The 24,474-nt window shown below is 33.8% G+C and overlaps 1 protein-coding gene across 1 annotated transcript; it reads left to right on the top strand.

The window, feature by feature from the left end:
- Window positions 1-6,026: 6,026 nt before the first annotated feature.
- LOC113520425 (uncharacterized) lies at window positions 6,027-16,224 on the top strand. The gene is made up of 5 exons (XM_026905755.3): window positions 6,027-6,187; window positions 7,119-7,344; window positions 11,015-11,145; window positions 11,577-11,732; window positions 15,297-16,224. Exons 1-5 carry the CDS (start codon window positions 6,109-6,111, stop codon window positions 15,476-15,478), a joined length of 774 nt encoding a protein of 257 aa, XP_026761556.1. The 5' UTR covers window positions 6,027-6,108; the 3' UTR covers window positions 15,479-16,224.
- Window positions 16,225-24,474: the final 8,250 nt, after the last annotated feature.

Raw genomic sequence — 24,474 nt, 5'->3', positions numbered from 1 at the left:
GTATTGTTCATATCAATGTGCCACAGTTATCATTTTTCAGCACATGCGCCGTCAATTTGTTTACATTTCCTAGTTCTTTAAAAAATATCATTTTCGAATCAGAATACTTGAGGAGAAAATTGTACCAATCATGTTTCAACAACCAACTTCGTACTTGAAATTATAATGATCAAATTGGATAACAGATAAATAGGTAAAAGCTTAATATAACAGCGTCAATTTCACATGACCGCCAGCTTTTCACCGGGCCAACAATGGTCTCTAAATAAATTGGCCCTGTAATAAATGTATGGCGACCTCGACGCAATTGAGTCATTGTGACAGACGGACACACAGACGGGCCATGGGAACTTCAGGCTAGTTCACAATCATGATTCATAATGATCATATTATTAAGTCAAATGTTTTATTGAAAAGTTTTATTAGGTAGATGGAATCGATGCGGCAATTGATTTAAAAATAGGTTCAACGAACTTGTCACTGACGTTATTGATTAAACAATACTTAGGGCTATTAATATAACATAAATAACCTCTACGTTCAAAAAACGTCAAACGTCTAATATTAGCTATCGGAATGTTTTCATACTTTAAATGTAAATTTCAAATGTCGAGTTTAGTTGGTAAGTATTACCTAAATGTATTTTTCTTGTAATTTTACAGATCCTATAGATAGAATATGGCATGAACTTTTCATATTTCTGGTATTTGATTTGATATTATTAAAATCTAACGCAAAAATGTTATAAATAAGGTGCAATACATATCGCCGTGTGTGTTCCGACATAGAATGGGCCACCCCTTCCTTTTCCATGGGTGTCGTAAGAGGCGACAAAGGGAGGGCAAAGGATGGGCAGCAGCGTCCCTCTTAAAATATCTCTAAAAGCCTAACTACTGTTGCCAACCCGCCTGCCAAGCGTGGCAACTACTAGCAAAACTCCCTTTATAGGGAAGGCCATCGTATCTTCTATGTCTATGATCAACATTCTAGACCTTTTTTTAATAGTCTATCTTTTTTGTATGAGTGTGTAGCCTTTTTATATTATTATTACTTGTAGTTATCGTTAATCCTTAGATTATGATCAAAACGTTTGACAGTTGCGTTAGTCGTCAATTCTGGAGGGTACATGTCTCTTTAAAAGGTGAATGCGAACATCTGACATTTAGCAGCTAGTTCGCTTTGTTGTGCTAACAAAGTTGCCATTGTGTTTTAATAGGCCAAAATTTGCGATAACAATTAAAAAGAAATTATAAAAAAAACCGACTTGACTAACAATTATGCCTAATGATATTAATGTCAAAAGTTCTGGCATTATGCCAGAAATTATTTTTCAACCAACTTCAAAAAGAAGGGGGTTATCAGTTCGGTTGTATTTTTTTATGTTTGTTACCTCATAATAAGCAGTTATAAACCGATTTTGAAAAATCTTTTTTTTATTTTATTTTGTCAATTTCGGTTTTAGGTGTATAATTGAAGACAGGCGTGACAGATATATATATATGTATGGAATTTCAGAACAGTAGTTTAGCTTTTAAATCAATAGGTTTTTTGTGCGTCATAATCTTTATTGATGTTATTATTTTCGTTTGTCCCCTCGGAAAATAGATCTCCCCGTGACGTTCAATATGGAACAGTAACGTCATTGTCATAAAATTTAAATTAAGAATGAAGTACTAGCAATATCAATAAGTCTTACTATGAATACCTCCTGCATAAAAAAACAGCGTCTTTTTTATATATACTAATATACTAACGATACCAAATATAATTATCAGAATGAATGTAGAATTTGTGAAGAAATCCCGTCAAACTTAATAACTATCGGGATACCAAATTTGAATTCAATTTATAAGCTTCAGACAGGGCATTCTCTCGTTAAAGTTATCTACAATGAAACCGATCTATAACCTTTAATACAATCAGTGAAATAAATAGATAGATACAATAGTACCCACCTTATCTTTGCTAATGATTACATAAAACTAGGACAATCTTTTTTTTTTTGTTCTGATTTAGTTCAATGGCACAGGAAAAGAATTCTTTTATCTGTGTCAATGATGAACAGCGAACAATAACTCGCTAAAATGATGAGGACGATCTAAAATTAATTAGAGTAAGATTTTTCCCTGGTCATTTTATTTTTTCTAATTAGTTATAGTTATAATATAGTTATATAGTTTTTATTACTTTTTTTGTAACATAATATTTTGTGCCGTTGTTTTTTTTTTCAAAGAAAAATTTCCCTATATGTACGCAATTCCGCGTTTCAATTTTAAATGTTTTCGATATTAACTGTGTCTTACAGTTCCGTTTGTGTATCATTCTTCGTATAAAGTATCATACGTGCTAAGTTTGAATATAACTTACTTGATACATGACCACATATCACTCAAAAATTCAGTAGTTTTAGCGTGAAAGTGTAACAAATAAACTAAACAAACCTTATAAATTTTAGCATCATATTTTTTTCGGTCATACCGGTGTGTAGGCGTTCACTATTGTAGTTGCTTTTTAAATGACACAAAATATACTCGTTTTAGAGATAAATTTAGAGAATTACAGCTCAGGATCGATTCCAGTATGTCACAGTCTAACATACACAGCGAGGCGAGTGTGTGAGACGGCGTGAGAAAGTAGTTTCACGGTCGATTACGCGGCCGGCTGGCCCATCCCTTCCACTGTACTGTACGCCTAACTACATGTAACTATGTAAAGCCAATTAGTTTTAACAGATCACTAAAAAGAAACAAAAGTACACAATTAGAGATAATTTATTAATGCTTCTATTTTTTTAAGAGCGTCCTCACCCAGTAGTGGGCGTACATACTACCTCTGTTTGTAGGTTACAAAGGTATTTTTGTGATAACTAGAATGACAAACAAACAAGCTATAAAGTGTTAATCGTCACCTATGGACATAACCATGGATGTCACAGAATATGCCTCTGGTACCGACCCCTCTTGCGTAAGGAGGAAGGAATTATTAGTAATGGGTATGTTTATTCCCATTGCTAGCAATATACTCTGACAAGTCGACCCTCTATGTGGCCCCATATCTGGAAACCATCGTAGTTATGTGGTATATTAAGGTTTCTTCAGGGTCGGCAACACACACGTGACACCCCTAGTATTACAGGCGTCCTTTTACCATCAGACGGACTCAGACGGGCTGTATTTGCCACCATTGTGATATAAAAAAAAAGTAATTTGTGTGAATTCTCCACGATGGGCCAAATGACCTGACTCATCGTTTTTTTTATGGAACTTAGAATGGCAAACAAGCTGAAGGCCCACCTGATAGAAAGTGGTAAACGTCGCCTATAGACATGAGCATTACCATGGACATAACAGAGTATACTATTTCGCTCATGATACCCCCCATGCGTTGCAATTCCTGAGAAATCAGGTGTTATTCCTCTGTACCCTGTAAATTCACTGTCATATCCCACCCTTCAAACAGAAACACAGCCAGACTTCATCATCATTGTGTCATCTCACATTGCCCCGCTATTGTACACCATTAACATATATGGGTTACAATTCCATTTTCACTCATAAAAAATCCCTCTCGCGTTACTATTCTTAAAGACGTTATGCTTCCATGCCCTGTAATTTCACTACCACATCTCACGAATCAAACCAAAATCGTAATTATAGGAATTTATTCCGTGACAACAGTATTAGTCTACATTTATAACTACTTTACAGATTAATTTACATAATAACAATAGGGGTGAGAGGATTGTTAGTAGAGGGAAGGAGAGTCCGACTTGCACGCGTTCGAAAATCATTGTTGTAAATTGTTAGTGAATTTATTACGATGGCCCAACTGACCTGACCTTTTCATGCACTTAAAAATACTTAAAAATAAAAACTTAATTCACAACCAATAGACAAACAACATAATTTCAAACAGTTAAACTCCAAAACGCCTACGAACATATACAAAGCAAGATCCTCAAACTGGCATATAATGAATTTACATTGTACTCGCGTAATAAAATAGGATCCCACGAATCACAAAATTTATAATGTATCATGGTCAATCCCACGGCAATTGTGTAAAAACAAAAATATTCTTATGTACTTTAGTCATTTGATTTGTATTTTTATAAATAAATCCATTGAATTGATGATTCGAAATTGCAAATTCATTTATCAGATCATTGGACATCAACAATGACGGCTGACATTTTGTTCGATTGTTGGCAACTTTTTATCGCTCACAAAACGTCCAATTTAGCGACACTGCGACAATAGTTACTGTCCGCTTTTGTCACATTTACCTCGCTTGTTGACCACCGTGTGAAGTTCTTTTCAGAATTGTACAAAAGTTTATTGATACTCTTATCACTTTAAAAGCACAATCACCAGAAGCCGCCACTCTTAGAGTAATGTTTTTTTTAACGAATAACGATAGATGAGAGCCGTTTCTGCTTATTGCGAGAATTCAAAGGAGGATTAAATGATGGGGATGAAGTTAGGTCAGTTAGTCCATCGTAGTGAATCGCGCACGGAATCAACCAATCACGAATAAAGTATGGAGTTTTCAGAATCGGCTACGTAAAGGTGTACTTGATAAGATATATCCAGGGTGAGCGTATTGGAAGACTGTAAAGCTCATCCACTTGATGAAATAAATAAAAAAATAAATAATTATTATCATCATCATCGCAGCCTTTAACTGTCCACTGCTGAACATAAGCCGCCCTTTGAAGGGTTTTGCCAGTAGTTGCCACACTTGGCAAGCGGATTGGCAACCGCAGTCAGGCTTTAGAGATGTTTTAAGAGGGATGCTGCTGCCTATCCCTCGTCCTCCCTTAGTCGGTAAGGTATATTACAAGCAACAAAATAAAATATTATCTTATAATCTCTGGTAACAAGCACATCATATCTTCGCATCTCTTCTCAGCAGAATTTGAAGATATTCTCAAACACCTAAACTGCAGACTTTTCGATATTAGGAAAGCATGGAGTAATACCTGGAAATTATTAACACTGAATCCAATGGCCTCAATAGTGTTTCTAGGTAGTAGGTCAGATACTAGATGTAGCAATACTATAATCATATCTAACGTCAATGTCACATCTATGCCGGTTATGGTCGAGAACTTTGTATGTGATATTGCTAATCCTATTAAGTGTCACCGACATGATGACAATAGGGTTAATAATGCCACTTATAGTTTCGTAATAAAGTTCTGTACTAGCAAATATAAATTGTACATTGTAAGTAAAGCCAATAGACTTAAGCCCGAGTTTCATTCACGCCGACACAATAAACGTGTAACTATTAACATTCATTACTATTATTAGTATAATCAGATATTACTAGTCGAATTTTCTCCTGCTGTAAAATCAAAGATGTTTTACAAATTTCTAAACTTTCTATCGTATTTAACAAAATATAATAATAATATTAATTAGATATATTACGTTTCCAATCATAAAGTAGTTAAGGTTTTACATGCCTATAATTGCAGTATATTACTTCATATATTATTTCTCACCTATTACCCTTTATATTTGCATAAATTACTTGCAAGATTAAGAGCCCGGCCTCCCTAGAAGTGTAAGTGAGTGAACTGCATAAACTATTTTAACTTAAGATTAGTGAAGATGAAATTGTTAGTAATTGATACTCCACTTTCTATCGTGCCAACATTAATGTGAATTCCTCTAGAAAACATCGTGATTAATTTCTAGTTAATTCTATACTATAAACCAACTGACTTTATCTATCAGCATAAATGCAGGTAGTGTTACCACTCCTCCTTCATACATTAAAGAACAAATTGTTAATCTAAGTTTTTTTGGACAGCTCAGAATGGCAACCAAGCTGACGGCCCAGCTGATGGAAAATAGTAACCGTCGCTTATATATTTAAAAGAAGAATAAGAAGTTTATTTCCATTCACATCAATCGAATAATTTGCTGTGCCTAAGCCAATTCGTCGATATTATGAAAACGCACACTAAATCCTTGAGAGCTTGCTTAATGAATGCTTAAAATTAAATATCTGTTAGGCGCTGTGTTAACGCCATTCGCAAAACTAACATTGCTTGCACCAGACAGCGCGGCATATCGTGTTAATATACAATAATTTAAAATGTCCTACTATACAAGTACATTTATAGCATTTGTGTTTTGTGCAACAATTCAATGTAGTCTCCAATTGGTACCTTTACGTAAGTATTTTTTTTAATAATCAAATACAGTAAAATTGAGAAATTATTTCACTTAAACTCCTCTGTTTCTACTCTCTAAAAATTCGTATATTATCTAATATATATTTTCAAATATGTAATTTAAGAAATATTACAAAATAATAACCACAGACCTAGCGATTTATCTCTACGTCTACGCCGCAAGTACCTCAGTTTACATAAAACCTAAGTGTGTCACTATTAAACTACTTATCTTGGTCTTACAAAAGTCATTTATTGATAGATAAAAGGAAAAATGCCACCTATTATAATGCTGTTTCTGTTAATTTTCTAAGCGTTTGTCAACATATTTATCATTTATATGTATCGGTTATTTTAGGTAGATCAAATCGAAATTTAGCTTTTTCAATTTAATTATTTTGTATTGCAAATCACAAACAATTAAAGCTAGCTACTAAATAATCTGACGAAAAGTGGTAACCGTCTATAGTCACTACATTATGACCATCGCAATGTATATAAATTGTACCGGCTACGTAATTACACTCGTGTATTTCTACTATAGGACTAAGACCTAAAGTAGGAGGTAATTTTTTTTAATAGATGAAAATGGAATGGTAACTCCGCCCGCGTTATCGGTATACACCGACGAGGCACCAGTGGAAGATGATAGGTGAGAATGAATGCAGGTCAGTTGGCCCACCATGATGAATTCGACAAGAATTAACCATGATGGTTTTCAGGGGGAACCGCGTGGAGGTCGAACTGAGAGGATCTATTGCTAGCTATTGGAGCTATTCGACCTCATTAGTAACAATCCCTTTCCCCCCTAGGAGGTACATTAGGCTAGTTTCCAAATTCTAATCATCCAATAGTTATAATATTAATCAAACTAAGCCTTAGGACAATTACATAAGATTTAGTTTAGTCATATTTTATCAAAATGTTTCAGCGGACTATATCCACCCGTGCTCAGAGCTCAGCGACGAATGCTTCACCAAAGCCACACTGGATGCAATCCCTGGGGTTGTCAAAGGCATTCCTGAAGCTGATATACCGCCACTGGATCCTTTATATATGGACAGGAACATCAGTATTGAGTTACCTGGAAATCTGAAGATGACATTCCACAACGCCAAGTTATCAGGACTAGGGTCGTGCGTGCCAAATAAAGTCTCGTAAGTATTCTCAAATTCATTCACTATATTACTATCCTTCTATTATTAAAAATGTGAAAGTTTGTGAACAGCTTCGAATGAAGTTTGGTACGGGTAAACAAAGCCATGGAAAACAGCTAGTAAATAATAATAAAAACCAACTAAGAGGGTGAGCACACATTACTGCACAAGATGGGATAGATTAGTAAACAGGTGTATTTAAAATTACATGAAAAAACATAAAGCAAAAAAACGTCAATTTTTTTGTTATTTTTGGACCTAAATTTTTAAAGAAAATATATAATTTTTTAAAAAATATAACTTCACTAACAGAACTCTCCATAAAAGGATGCTAATGATTTGAATATCACCTTGTGGATTTACCTAGAAATCTAAAGATTCCATTCTACGTCACCTAGGTTGCTAAACTGTTAGGACTATGCTCATATATGTATATGTGGCCCAAATAAAGTGTCATATGTTCTTACAACATTTTATTTAGTACCATAAAACCAAATTCTTTTAAATCTGTGCAAACGAAAATCAATTACCGAATGTATGTAAGTGCATCATTTTAGAACAGCTAAACTTATTTAGCTAATTTTATTTTTCTTGTGTTTGTAAATATCAGGACAAAGTTTGTATGACAGAAAATATTTTAAAAATGGTGCGAAAAAGTGAAAAGTTTCGAGTTAAAATATCTCCACTTAAAAATGTAAGTGAGTGTGTAAGACAGAAGACAGTAACTGTAAAGAGAAGATTTAGTCTCATTTTCTTCTATTATAATATACCAGTGCAAAATCGGGACGAGCAGCTAGGTAAAAAGAACGGTGGAGAACATTTAAAAGCAAGTTCTTTGTTGTTGAGCAAGTGCTGTTGCTCAAACTTTTATTTTAAATGTTTATATTCTTTTATTTTGTAACTATCTTTTTACCTGCTACTTTGTACGCGTGTATTTAGTAGTGAGAAAATCAATTGATTAGACGAACGAGCAATATTTCTAAAAATTATTGCTACAGAATCTTAAAGTCTTATTAAACTATTATTAAAATTATTTTTTCTTAAATATCTCTCATGTACAGATAACGTCTAGTTAGAATTTTAGTATAGTAGTAAGGTTAATATTATTTATGTTTGCCATTCTAAGTTACATAAAAATATTAATTTATTTATAAAATATAATACACTATATTTTGTTATGAATAAATAAATTAGTGAAAAACACTTCTTTTTTTAATAATAAAATAAAAAAATACTATAACATAATTTGTATAGCAATAAATAAATAATATATCCTGTCCCATCTTATTAATTAATAGAGAATAGACAAAACGAATTTAACTTAAAAACGGCTTCAATTATTCCGAAATAAGGGAATTAAATCGCCGACTGAATCCTCAATCAATAAAATGATTACTGATCAATAAAATCGCTGTTAGATTTCTTAAAGTACATAGTTAATTACAAAATTGATGCGTTAAAAATGATTTAACCCTCAAATCTTATGTGCAGGATATGAGATAATGATCTAGAGACTATCATTGGAAATAATTAAACTATTTTTTATGGGACTTAGTAAAATCTCGGTTTCTATTCTCGGTCGGGTCAATTTAAGAAACAGATTTTTTAGTGCCTTTATTTACGAGTAAAAGTAATCTACTCCTATTCTCTAATAAAAGTTTTTTTTTTTTTTATTACTGTGTTTGACATTAACTTGAAACATTAAAAGTGACGATGACGTTGATTTCCAATGATATGTTTACAGCGGTTGGTAGTCAACCTGAGTATACCCTTTATTGCTGTCGGTAGATCCACTTGTCTCCATTGCTAACAATGTCTTCCCCCTGATTATTATTATTTGCATTTTGTGGTGTAGTCTATCCAGTCAGCGTACTATCGTACTAAACTCCCAACTTTATCTTCAATCAGGGTAGAAGTTAGTAGGTATTATAGTTTTGACAAAATACGAAATGGCAAATTCGCAGCACTAGGCTATGATTTAAGGATAACCTAGTAATTTCTTTAAAAACTAACTAGGACCTGAGTAGGACTAGACTGTTAGTCTAACAGCTTTGACTCTTAATATTCCTAGTTTATGCATGCTATTAGTGTAATTATGAGCACGGCACGTGGCACTAGTACATTGAATTGTCACTTGTTAACTTTTCCAACGCATATTTCTAAACACAATACGTGTGTCAACTCAAATATACATGTTTATGTATGTACCCATTCAATCTTAAGTCGACTGTGATGTCAGAAACGTGACCTCAAACCCTGTAACTGTTTTATGTCAATAATTTTATTGTTCATTAATATTTTACCGGCATATTTACCCTGACATCTAACATAGTTGTGTTTGAAATTATGTAAATATAGATATTTCCTTATTTGTCTACTGTTTTAGGTGATGGGCCAGAAATTTAGGGCCATCTAACTTTTTAATACTCGGTGTTACCTATGTAAGACAAAATAAATTATTGATTGAGAGAATAATGATTGTTGGATCTGACTGTCTGCTTCTCCGTTTTCTTCATCTAATGTACGCTACCATTTTGATACGAGTTTCTTTATTTATTTTTTACGTAAGATTTGTACAAGTATTATAAATACAAGCATATCTTAATTATTTTTTTGTATAAATAGATTGGATATGTTAAAATTGGATGGATACGAATAGCAAAGGATCGCACATAATAGAAGGCATTGAAAATGAACTATATCCAGCAACATAGATACAAGCAAAAATGATGATGATGATAAATAGATAAAATCAATATCTTGTAATAAATTATACTCGTGCAAATCTGGAACAGATTGCTACGTTAATTAGAAACGGACCAGGACAAACCTATAAATACAAGTTGTCATTTATATTCAGATGGTGATAGAAGTAACAAAATTTCAAATGTCTGACCTTTCATATTTCTATTATAAGTAACATTTAATTTATAAGACTAGAATACTACTTAAGCTAAACCGATTGAGTGACATATTCATTACATTAATTGAGTAATTCCCCAGCGTCTACTGACTCCAATTACGAAACGCGCATAAAGTCTAGCTCGGGTAATAGCAAATCATGTGGTTATGATGTTACGAGTCTCCAATCTTTCAAATGAGGCTGTATTCATATCTCAAGAATAAATAGACTGGGTAAAATTTGCACTCATATACATCCTTTTGTGAATGCAATAATTCGGTTCGAAGGGAGAATATGTCAAGGACATTGTAGGGTACAGGGGCGTAACACCTTAGTCCTTCGTATGAGAACCTAGAGCATGTGTTTTATTATGTTTGTGATAAATATTGTTCATGTGTTCAAATAAGTGACGGTTTCCATTTTCTATTAGGTGCGCCGTCAACTTGTTTATCATTCTAAAATCTGAGATAGCTCAGTTGAACTACGTTTAACTGCGGCCCGAAAATCCTAAGATACAGTTTCAGTCTAAACATCTGAATTTATAGGATTCATGCTTAGATCATTTAAAATTAATTACTTGCATCGTACTTTGTAAGGACCACATAAAGCGGGTGTCCAGTAAACCACATCAGAAGTCTTTGTGTGTAAAAAAGGCAACTTAGTAATTCTTTTCACCAGATGGCGACACTCTCCCGAATTGTAGTAGTTCCTTTAAAAAATGTGGTATTTTCACATGACCATTTGTTATTTATCAGTTATCCTACTCAGGTCTCGTCGGGAAACGCGTACTTTCGTGTTCGACATGCACTGTAACTTCACTATCCGTGGACTATACAGCTTGCGAGGCAGGCTGCTACTCTTCAATCTAGACACCGAGGGTGCTGCCAAAATTAAAATCTGTAAGTGTCATGTGTTCCACTACTTATTTATATAAAAAACACAAACGTCAATTAAACCCATATTAACTCTTGAGGTATTTTGTCTTTTTCTAGCCAAAACCTAAATATTTTTTTATTATTTTTTTTATAACGGCTGTCTGTTAACAATCTACTGCTGAACAAAGGCTTTTCCCATAAGAAGGATTTTGCCAATCTTATAATTGACACACTAAATAGATATATTATTCTTTTTGATAGTTTTTGACAACCCTAGTTGCTTGCTGTTTTACCTATTGAAGCATGTCATCTCTTCCTTTCGAGCTAAATTCATAATTAAATTTGTCGATAAATCGTTAATATCTACATAAAACAGATTGACATTTGTATTGTTTATACGCATTAATCTGTATCCAATCTAACTTAAGTCTAACTAACTTAAGATAAATTTTCAGGGAACCAACACATCAGACTCGAAGTTGAAGAGAAGGTGGTGAAAAACAAAGATGGCGAAGGTCACTACAAAATCAACTCGTATAAATACAAAGCGGATTATGGCACGGACCTCAAGATGAACTTGACCAACCTCATTAGGGGCAACCCTGAAATCAGTAAGTATGCCGGCAAATTATTATGACCCAGTAAAATATAATGTCTACATTTGGCTACATCCGACTTTGACAATTGAATATATGTGTGCTCACGACTGTAACGGCCATCGTTGACAAAAGGATTGCAAAATATTTTGATACTTAATCGTAGGCGTATTTAAGAGGGGCCGGGAGGGCCATGCCCACCCTAGAATTGTCCGGTGTCCAGCCCGTGTAACAAGAAGAACCAAGCCCATCCTAGAATTGTCTGATACCCATTCCAAGTAACAAAAATAGTTTTTAACTATGAACATCATAATAAGACATCTCTGAGAGCACATAAGTATGGGCCTTTTTAAGGAGCCAAACCCACTGAAAATTAATCTTAAACCCATGTACTTAATCGTTTGATAAATTTACATTTTTGTACACTATACCACTTTTCTCCTAACTGCAACTTTTGGATTGGATTTGTTAATAGCATTTGCCTAAATTGGTTTTATTACCTTTTCTGTTTATTTTATATTATTTGTTTTTTTTTTTAATATTATACATTATGACACTAATGTGTTATCTTAAAAATCTAATATAACATCCTAATTAATGTAAGTTGTTAAAAATCTTATAGTAATATTATATTTCTATAGATATTCTAAGATAGGAATAAACTTAATAATATGTGTCCCATGGTATATGACCCATCTCTGCGACAAAACAAATGTATTTTTTTGTCATAGAAATCGATGTGGGATTTATTCCTTCTCTGAATATCATTACTATAAACATTATAGATACATAATAATAAGGCGAAAATGTAACTGTTCTTCGTTTCGATTATAAAGTCTTTAGCTTATATACTAAACAGAAGTCTGGAGAAACAACTAGTATATAATATTAGTAAAGATCTGATTCTATTAGAGCATGACTAACTAGTACGCAACGTTATTTTGTAAATCACTCTATAGTATGTAAACCGTATCGGTATTTCGTGCGCTCGATACATTTCTTCTAGGCATGGAAATAATTGGTGATTTCACCTGTGAAAAATCAATGTTATTCATTCGCTACTATTTAATATCATTTTGTTACTTCAGCCATTAACTGTCCACCGCTGGACATAAGCCTTCCTCATAAGGGGAGTTTTGCCAGCACTTGTCACGCTTGGCAGTCGGGTTTGCAACCGCAGTTAGGCCTTTAGAGATGTTTTAAGAGGGACGCTGTTGCCCATCCCTCGCCCTTTTTATATTTTATATATATGGTATTACACATCATACTTGTTATATTATTCTATTAAAAATGAAGTATGAATTATGGATTTTTATGACCAATAAAGTTGCTCACTCTTTACAAAACACCGACTGTTATCCAAGTACAGCGGATGAATCTTACTACTAATATAATAAATTTGAAACTAGACGATATCTGTACATGGGAGATATGTAAGAAATTCATATGAATCCTAAAATGTATCATAATCATATTTAACACAATTTTGTATTATTATTATATTATTATTGTTTATGAATAAATTGAATTGAAATTGAATTCCGAAATTTTTGGTCAAAAAGCTAGTCACGAATAAATCCGATCTTGCTGCATTTTTCACTAATGCAATCCAACTGCAAGTAGCAGGGCCGACTAATGATTTTGCATTTCATATGAAATTTCACACTGTATTTATGAAATATTTCATACGTAATATCTTCCTCACTGCTGCAACAACATGGCTCTTGGCAGCTTACCAAACTGTAGTTTAGATATCACAGTGCCAAATTTGTTATTGATAGTATTCAATATATTTTAGTTAGTTGTAAGCTTACCAGCCAAATGAAATATATTTCCTGAAAGGATGTCTAAGCAGATATCATAAACACTTGTTTGTACTTTGTGTTGCAATATATTCAGTTACAGTGCCTAACATATTTTATACTAGTAGTTTCGCGCTGGTTTGCCCGCGAAGATCCGTATGTAAAGTATCCTGTGTTAAATTGGGATATAAATTCTTACTTCAAATCTACAATATCATAAATTGTTTATTAGTATTCAAGAACAATATTTATCATTTCTTATTTATAAAATATTAATTAATTTAACACAATATTATGACATTACGACAATTTTAACAGAAATCTGAATTATAATTAACAAATGATCTAAGAAAAATCGTGACTAATTTGTTTTTATGCTATTATTACTCTATGAAAGAAATCATTTTTTTTTCATTAGTTTAAGTTAGTAGCAACTACTAACTCTAAATTCCAAAACAATAAATAAATTATTCTCATCATAATATATTATAGACATATTGTTGTATACAAAACAGAAGTCAATTACTCATTTTTTAGGTTAGATTTATTGTAAAAAAAAAGATATAAATTAACATTATTCTAAAATCACCCACAAAACAGAGTAATGAATAATCTTTACCACAGACAAAGCATAGTTTCTTTTTGGACATCTGTCAAATTTACATCATGCATCTTCGTCCCATATACAACAAAAACATCCAATGTTCCAAATATTAAATACTGATGTTATAACTTTAGTAAGATTTTTGAAATGAAATTTCTGTAAATGTTTTAACAATTGGTATACAAAAATAGTTCCTATTATTCCCCTTTCTACGATCTCAATGCGCTGAAATACATTTGTATCTTAATATATAAAAATCCCATGTCACAATTCAGCCACACTAACCTCCAAAACACCTCAATCGATTTCAATAAACTAAAATGTGTATTGTTTGCTCCAATTTAAGAGATAATATAGTATCGATCCTCATTTAGCCACTTGCTGCTAACTTCTGCAGATACGGCTTTTTAATAAAACTTGATACAAATGAAAAATGAACGACAACATTCTTGTACTATAATTGTTTCCTGCTTTCGTTTAATTGAATTACAATTTTGGCAAATTTATTATGTTTTTTATAAGATTTACACCAAATGGGATTTTATTCTTTTCTATGCTCGGTAACATAATGGTAGTTACGTATAAAAAAATAGCCACAAATAAAGATGAGCTACCAATTAAACTTTGGTTTTAGATGATGATTATGTAGTTATAGGGGATTGGTTCCTTTTATAAAATTTAAACTAAACTGAAGTTTATCCTTTTTTCTATACTACATTTAGGGTTCCTTTAAAAAAAAATTACAGTCTAAAATACAACCTTTTCCTTTTTTGTAATCGATTAACAATGGTCGCAAATAAATTTTATTATCAAATTAAACAACTGTTTCATTATATAACGAGCACTGATAGTTCCAGAGAGTCCTACCATGAAATGTTTTTCGAAATTTCGGAGCAGTACAAAACAAAAATTTTATATTAATATTACATAAAACGTACAGTTTAAAAATATTAAGAATGTTAAAATATCGTTCCTATGGATTTTATGGTAGAATTTATGACCAACAAAAGTTAAGCTCTATTTACTGGTCCGATTTCGGTATGAACGAAAACACGAAATTGAGTCCGAATGTTCGGAATTTCGTTTCATGGTAGCACCCCTAATGTGAATCTTATATTATTTTCTTTCCGACAACTTTTAAATAAATTAATTGTATTTATTTGTAATCCCCAGGTGCCAACATTCTTCAAGTTCTCAACAGAGACTCTCAGCTATTTGCGAACGAGTTCGGTGAACCTATTTTGAATTACGCTATAGATTACGCCATGAATGTCACTCAGAGATTCTTCGACACGTTCACATACGATCAGATCAGTCACGTGCCCCTTACAGACGATTTCTTTGTTAAAGAGTAATTTTAATTCTTCAGATATTATTCTTTTTCTTGAATTGTGTAATTTAAAAAAGTGATTTATTATAAGGTACATACAGGTTACTAATACTAATTTATTTTTTTTTAAATGTAAGAATTCATTAGTGCTTGCGTTTGGTATTGGCCACGCATACATATTTCATACGAGATATTATATTTGTACGACGCACTTGCAAAGCATGTACACAGTATAAAAACAAATAAAGATTCAACGCCTTTGACACAAATCCTGAATGATTACATGATAGTTCGGGACAATTTACCACCTTCCATTAGGGGGATCTGTCTGTTTATTTATCAAAAAATAAATAAACATTGGTTTGTCTCTAGACAAACCAATGTTTAACATAATTAATTAATTAATGTATAATTAATTAATTGTTTAATGTTTGAACATGTCTACATGTTCGTTGAACGACTATAAGTTTTTTATACTGTGGTACGTATATGTGTCCTAATTAATCACATTTTATGGATTCTAATTTTGTTATACATTAATAATAATAGGTACGTTATAATGACTGATAAAGTACATATAAATTCTATCGGTAATGGAACAATCAATACTTGTTATTTATATTTTACGAAACGGTCAAATAACAATCATTGTACTGTCCAAATTGCTTGGCCAGTTGAAACCTTTTTTAAATCTTAGCGTAGATATTTATTTAAGAATAATTATAAGAATAATAATTGTAAATATTTAAATAAAACTATTTTAATAAATCACTTGTATTTTTTTTATTTTACTCATTTATTTTCATTACATATATAATTAATAATAATAGACATTTTGTAATACGCTTAACATTATATTAATATAATCTAAATTATCATGCTTTTAAATGAATGTTTTAACAATAAAACTTTTTTTTATCGTCTGGAAAATGCTTTATGCAGACCCATACACCTTGTGGGAGGTGAATGGATACTGTGGGAATCCCCCCGTAAGGTGGGGGTGTACCCACCAAAAACCAGACCTCTCCTCTAGGTGCCATATTATTATTCGCTTTCGCACTCACCACATCTCCGACGGCAGCGACCCGCCCCCTGATGGTAAGAGCAGGTCTCCTCTCTCAAGATAGGGTGGATGGCGCGCTCACCCTACCATTCGGGGGATGCGCCGGTATTAACACACCAATGCACATCCCCCAGGTCTAACAATAAATCTGAGTATTTTTACCTAAAAAACATGGGTCGAACACAACATTGCTCGATACCATTATAGAATATATTTATTATCATCGTAATATCAGTCATCAACTGTCAACTGCTAAACATAGAATTTCCCCATAAAGGGAGGTTTTGCCAATAGTTACCACACTTGGCAGGCGGGTTGGCAACCGAAGTTAGGCTTTGGTGATCTATTAAAAAGGACGCTGCTGCCCATCCCTCAACCATTAAGTTCCCTTAGTCGTCTCTTACGACACCCACGGAAAAGGAAGGGGTGGCCCATTCTATCCCGGGACCACACGGCAAGAATTTAATATTTATATAAATATTAAATTCTTTAAAGTCTTAAAACTAAAGTCCACTTTTATTGAGGAACATTTTAAAGTTTATTCAATACTGTCAAGCCCCGTTGTCAACTTTAATATTTTTAAATTGATATTTAAAACTATGAATATTGATGAAACTTTGTCCGTATATATTTATTTATTTATCTATCTACGTATATATACGATACGATCAAATATTTCAAGCATTTAACATGTTGCAACTCCATATGCAGGTATTGTGCAAGTGCATTTCCCAGACGTTGGGTGTGGCGTCATACTTAAGTATATAACAAGAGTGCAAAATTACACATAGTAATAGGCATCCCTTAGATTATGTTCGATTAAAGAAAAATACCACCGAATTGAGAATTTCTGTCTTTTTTCATCGTCGGTTGGAAACAGACTTCAATATTGAAAAAAATAATATGAGATAAACAAAGAATAAAATTCATTTTCATTTAATTGAAAAAATATCACATGGCATAGTATACACATAAAAAATACAGTCTAACCACACCTCCACTTTATTGAAGTCGGTTGAAGTACATAATACTCAAAACACAAAATTTCAATATGATTGCGAACAGCAATAATACGACCACAAAACTCAACATTGTTACGATTTTTCTCAAAAACACAAACATCCGGAAAAAAAATAGCTAGATAATTCAATACCAGAGGGAGACTTTGTACAAAAGTCAATTGCTTGGGTACCTCTATCCCATTCGTGTTTCTACCGTGAAGCAGTTGTGTTTGCATGGCTGTGTTTCGGTTTGAAGGGTGGGATATGGCGTGAATTTACAGGATACAGAAGAATACCATCTGAGTCCTCTTATTACACAGCCTGAGAAAATTCCTTTGAAACCGCACTGTACGAGTACATGAGCATTCAGATTCAAGCATGTGAGAATGAATTCCCTGTATATGGCGAGCGAAGCGACGATAAAAGGTGGCTAAAGCCATAATTTCAAACAATTTCTCAGTACAATATCTGTTATACGACTACAAGCGGTAGGACACACAAAAGAAATTAAAGTAGTAATCATTAAAATCATTTTTAATTAGTGATGATATCACGTAACAATAAAAAAAAAACGAGCAAATAAAAAAAACTTCCTCTTTTTTTGAAACTACTCTATTTTTAAATATCTTAAAATACAGATAAGTACCAAATTTTCCAACATTAAATATTGCAAACTGTCATTTTATCATTACCATCAATTACCTATAATTTGTCGTCGTTTATATTTTTGCCTTTAGTTTATATCTGCCTATACTATAGACACAAAACGTTGCAATCAAACGTAAATTACATCTAAACTGTTATTTTGCATGCCTGTTCAATTCACAAACTTGCACAAGATCAGTTTGCAATGGATAGTATTAATGCTTGTTTCCTTCACTGGTCTAGCGTTAGTTTCTAGCTAGATATTTGATGACGTTACGAATACATAGCCAACATCATGCGGGCCTTCAAATTAGGTATCAGTCAATAATTTTTCACACAAACAAATAAGCAATTAAACTCACTTTACCTAAAAGTAAATCATCATATTATTATCAGCCTTTAACTATCCACTGCTGAACATAAGCCTCCCCCTTGGGGGGTTTTGCCAGTAGTAACCACGCTTGGCAGACGGATTGGCAACTGTAGTTAGGCTTTAGAGATGTTTTAAGAGGACCGCTGCTGCCCATCCTTCGTCCTCCCTTAGACGCCTCTTACGACACCCACGGGAAAAAGATTGACTGGGAGAGAATACTGCAAAGCATTAAGTTCGCCTTTTGTACCAAATATTAAAATGTAATGTGATCAATAAAGAAATAATAAATAAATATATAAGTTGTCCAATATCGGATTGAAACTTTACTAATATTATACTATATTATAAACAACAGACAATAAACGGCTGATATAATAATGATAATTATACTATTAAGGCTCTGATTGTCAGTTACCTCTTAACGTCTTAATAGCTCAACTATCATCAACAGTCTAGAAATTTAGTATACACGTACTACTTGAGAAGCAGAAAGCTATTATTATTATATCAGCCGTGAACTGTCCACTGCTGGACACAGGCCTCCCCTATAAGGCGGGTTTAATGGGGATAATGGAATGGTAACCCCACCCGCGCTATCGGTATACACCGGCGGGGCACCAGTGAAGGATGATAGGTGAGGATGAAGCAGGTCAGTTAGCCCATCGTGACGAATTCAACAAGAATTGTTCACGATGGTTTCCAGAGGGAACCACGTGGAGGTCGAACTAATAGGGCATATTGCTAGCAATGGGGCTGTCAAACTTCATTGCTAACAATCCCTTTTTCCCTCCCTATAAGGGGGGTTTACTAATAGTTGCCTCGCATGGCTAGCAGGTTGACAACCGCAGTTAGGCTTTGGTGATGTTTAAAGAGGGACACTGCTGCCCATCCTTCGACCTTTTAATTCCCTTACGACATCCAAACCCAAGGAGAATACCATACGCTACTTCTTATACCATTCAATCAAATTATCTCAATCATACGAACGAAGTTATGAGTAAAAACTAGATTAAAACAATAAGTATGTAAGTGATATAAGCTAATGAATATAGATATATTTAATAGTTTACATCACTTTGAAGTCAAAGCAGATGGATAAATAACAGGACACAGCTAAATCGCCCAAAGCCAATTTCATCCTATGTGCACGTTAACATGGCAACATGGTAGTCATATTCTGTGATCTACGTCCACCCACGAAGAGCTTTCACTGGGCATCTATCTAGGGTTACCTCCAAACGTTAGTCCTAAATAACTTTTACATGTATAGGTTCCTGTTTTTTTTTTATTTTATTCAAATTTGAAACGATGTTGAGACGAAAAAAATATAGAGATATAAAAAATTCAATAAAATGCTGCCACGATTGACTTTTCTATAATTATAGAAAGTATTTTGGGTTTTATTTTTTAACAAATGAAGATAAAATGGTGCTTTCATTTATGCTAACGATATATAATGATGGAGCACCAGTATAGAATGAATAATGAGTATGAAGTCAAATCAGTTGGTCCATCTAGGCGAATTCGTGGATATTAAACACTATGGTTTTCATGAACTATCAATGGGGATTAGTGTTTACATTACTAACAATCCCTGTCCCACCCATAGATTTGGAATAGGCAACCCGTGCACGAAGTGAATTTTGAGATTACTGACTTCCAAACAAAAAGTCACACATTTTCACATACAAATAAATAGGGATTTGTAACACGTTTTCCTCCACATGTAAATTGTATAGTTTATCACTTACTAAGAGACAGTGGCAACCCTACTGAAATATAGATTATGAAAGTTCGGAATGAAATGAGGAACGCCCGCGCACCGACAAATTTGGAGCGATTTACTTGTAGCTATTATAACTAGTTAAGGAAATGTAATTGTAATACAAACTGTCAACACAAACTGTATTCACTAGAATATTGCATAACAATACCATTTTTGCATGGGGATAACAAAAAAATACAATTCCACCATTCCCTTTCATTCCCAGGATGTCTTCTGATATATGATGAAAAAGTAATGATAACCCTGCCGCTACCTTTGGTGTACGCTGGCGGTACACCAGTGAGTGAAGAACTAGTTCGATCAGTTGGCCTCTCGAGATGCATTTATTAATTTACCATGGTTTTTTTGGGATTATGGGGATGATTCCAGGGGATATTGACGGCTAATTCCTGGAGAATTCATATTACTGGGCTAAGTGGATTTCATTCTCAACTATGATGAGTGGTATCCCAGCAGGATAAGACAATAGTGCAGACAAGGTTATCATCCAATTTTTTCTCATTAAAAAATACCTTTTCCAGGGTATTGCCCAAAAATTAATATTAAAGTATAATTAGTTACAATATAAATAAGCTAAGAGCGAAATAAAAAAAACGCTATCTTCCATTATTCTAAATTCAAACATAGCGATGAGCGAAACATGACTGAATGATTATTGTCTATTGCCTCAGTATTACAAAACCTCATTCTCACGTCACCGTTTGTGTTGCTAGACAGATAGATAAATCATAGAATAGGTGTTCTATTTTTTACGATAACTTGAAAATACAGTCCTTAGTTCAACTATGTATAAAATTAGCTAGGTACGTGTATGTAATTTGCAACAATGTCATGCGAAATTACATGCTCGCATAATATAATTATTGAATAATGATGAAAATCATTACTTATTCGGTACTAGTAATAATTAATGATTAATAATACTACAAAATTTTATACATACTATACATCCTAACGGAAAATTCTAGAAGATGCAAACTACCCAAAACTCAATCTCTACTGTTTTGAAATAAAAAAAAAAACTCCGCAAAACAAACTTTCGATGTTAAAAAAAAATATGGGCCGTATGAGTAAGTAAACGCATTATCACTTAACTATTATCACAATCGATTCAGAATTAGAAACGTAATTAAAACAAATAAAAATTGAGACATGTTGAATATGTCGTCCTTCTGAAAGTCGCTTTAAAAACAATTATTACGATTCATGACAAAAGGGTTTACTCCATCCCAGAATTAGTAGTCATTTTAAGCTTTTTTTTATGTAGCTTAGATCATTTCATCATCTTTAAACATCAACAATACTAATAGTACTCTACCATGGACATCATACAGAATACACTGTGACAACTGTAATATACTTCATGCATTACCATTTTCAAAAACTTTGATGTTATATCCGTATCATATAATTACGCTACCATATCCCACATTTCAAACAGAAACACAACAATGCAACTTCGGCAACTTTATGGTAAAAATACGAATGGGACAGAGATACCTAAGCAGATGTCTTTTGTACTGTAATCTCTATGGTATTCTTAAGACGGTTCAAGATAGAATTATTACCGCTAGCGAATCCATGAGATAGAATATGATGGATACCTGCGTTGTCTTGTTTTTGCTAGTATGAGCGCTGACCGAAGCGATTCTATCAGCAGATTCGATACTTTATCTAAATTTTTAATGCTTAAAAATGGCTATAACTTTGAAATGAGAATTCATTTTACGATCCTTTATTTATAATGGAAAAGCAATCTTTGTCCTTTATAAGTATAGGACAAAGTCACGCGATTGTCGCAAATAAGTCATGATGTCTGAAAAGTTAGATTGTGAATCCGTTTTATTATTCAAAACAATCCGTTCGAATGGAAACGAACAAACCGTTCATTAAACTCGAAAGTCGTCATCGTATTTAAAACATGAAATCTTTATAGATTTGATGGATAAAACACGAATGTTGTGATTGTCAGAAAATTAACTTTTTTTTTTATGTGACACGAAATACCAAACGTATTCCAAAATATATCTATTAATACTCTTGTCATCATCATCATATCAAAGGGAGACTTTGTACAAAAGTCGATTGCTTGGGAACCTCTGTCCCATTCGTGTTTCAACCGTGAAGCAGCTGTATTTGCATGGCTGCGTTTCGTTTTAAAGGGTGGGATATGGCGTGAATTTACTGGGTACAGAGGAATAACACCTGAGTCCTCAGGAATGGCAACGCATGGGGGGTATCATGAGCAAAACAGTATACTCTGTTATGTCCATGGTACTGCTCATGTCTATAGGCGACGGTTACTACTTTCCATCAGGTGGACCGTTAGCTTGTTTGCCATTCTAAGTTGTATAAAAAAAGTCATTAATTGTCCACTGCTGAACACAGAACTTCTTCATAAGAGGGGGTTTTGTCAGTAGTTGCAACGCTTGAGAGGCAGGTTGGCAACAGCAGTTAGGCTTTGGTGATGTTTCAAGTTGGACGCTGCTGCCCATCCCTCGACCAACAAGTCATTCATTAGTTGCCTCTTACGACTCACACGGGAGAGGAAGAGGTGGTCCATTCTATGACAGGACCATTTTTTTTATTCAATTTAGAATGGCAAACAAGCTGACAGCCCTCCTGATGGAAAGTAGTAACCGTTGCCTATAGACATTAGCAGTACCATGGACATAACAGAGTATACTGTTTCGTTCATGATACCCTCCATATATTGGCATTCCTGAAGACTAAGATGGTATTCTTTTGTACCCTGTGAATTTACTGCCATAACTCACCTTTCGAACCGAAATACAGCCATGCAAATACAACTGCTTCACAGTAGAAACACGAATGCGACAGAGGTACCCAAGCAATCGACTTGACGACAAAGTCTCTCTCTTGTTAAATTATGAAGCTCATAATGGCACCACTTGATGGAACGTAGCAACCGTCACCCATGTTCATGAAAAACATTATAGGCATCATAGAACAACTGTGACTTTAGGGTAGCATACACATCTTAGGACTAGAATGATCACGCAGAATGCGGTTTCAGAGGAACTTCCTCCCGCGAACACCCAGATTGTGGAATGATCTCTCTGTCGAAGTTTTCTCAAAGGGTACAGCATGGGGTTCTTTTAAAAGGGTATATCAAGGTTTCTTAAAGATCGGCAACGCGCGCGTAATATCCTTGATGTTACAAGCGTTCATAGACTACGGTAGCCCCATTTACCATCAGACTGTCTCAATGCTTGTTTGCCACTATAGTGGTATAAAAAAAAGCTCTCATACGATGCCATTTCTGAGGACTATTGTATTATAGGCCTGACGGATAATAGCTGAAATGGTGATGACGATTGTGTTATGAACCTGTGCCCTGTGAGTTCACTGTCAAATCCCACAAAAGTTACAATAAATAACATCGTTAACTTAGTCGATAATTTGCTCAGCGGAGCTACCTACCCCACTCGTTAGCTTACCGCATGTATTAGCTGAAAGTTGAAAACTTTAATTTAATAGTGAAACTGATAGCGATCATATATCACGGTTATTGCGACCATGCGACAGATAATTAATTCACAGGGCGTTATTAATGAAAGTACAACGCAGCAGACAATTGTACGTGAAATATTGTTCATGTGTGTTGCATCGCGTACAGTCGTCGACTCTAGGGTTTATAACATTTTAATTGATTATTCTATCTATCTTTAGGCTAAGTCTCTTGTGAGATAAATAGTAATAAAAGACAGCACAGAGTATCGAATGCCAAAGGCCTCTTACGTTACGTACTTCTTTCGTTTCATCAGGATCACATTCAGGATTTGTCTCACACATATAAGCCGGTTCTGGAAACTCGAAAATTATAACATCATAACGACCCATTGGGCACTATTGGGCACGAGTCTCCATATTGGTAGATAATATGTTATAGATTTGGATGTTTCTTTCTTCTGTCGAATGTCTTAACTCGTGTTTTGCTTCCATACACCAGAGGGAGACTTTGTACAAAAGTCGATTGCTTGGGTACCTCTGTCTCATTCGTGTTTTAACCGTGAAGCAGTTGTGTTTGCATGGCTGTGTTTCAGTTTTTGGGTGGTCCCGATATGACAAACAAAAAAACTAAATTTAAATATCTCTCATTGAAAAACATAGTCTAGTTGCAATTTAATGA

Source organism: Galleria mellonella, unplaced genomic scaffold, assembly GCF_026898425.1.
Source record: "Galleria mellonella isolate WM207_F2 unplaced genomic scaffold, CSIRO_AGI_GalMel_v1 utg40, whole genome shotgun sequence".
NCBI classification, from domain to species: Eukaryota; Metazoa; Arthropoda; class Insecta; order Lepidoptera; family Pyralidae; genus Galleria; species Galleria mellonella.
The sequence above is the reverse complement of the archived record's forward strand: the minus strand, read 5'-3'. Positions and strand labels throughout refer to the sequence as shown.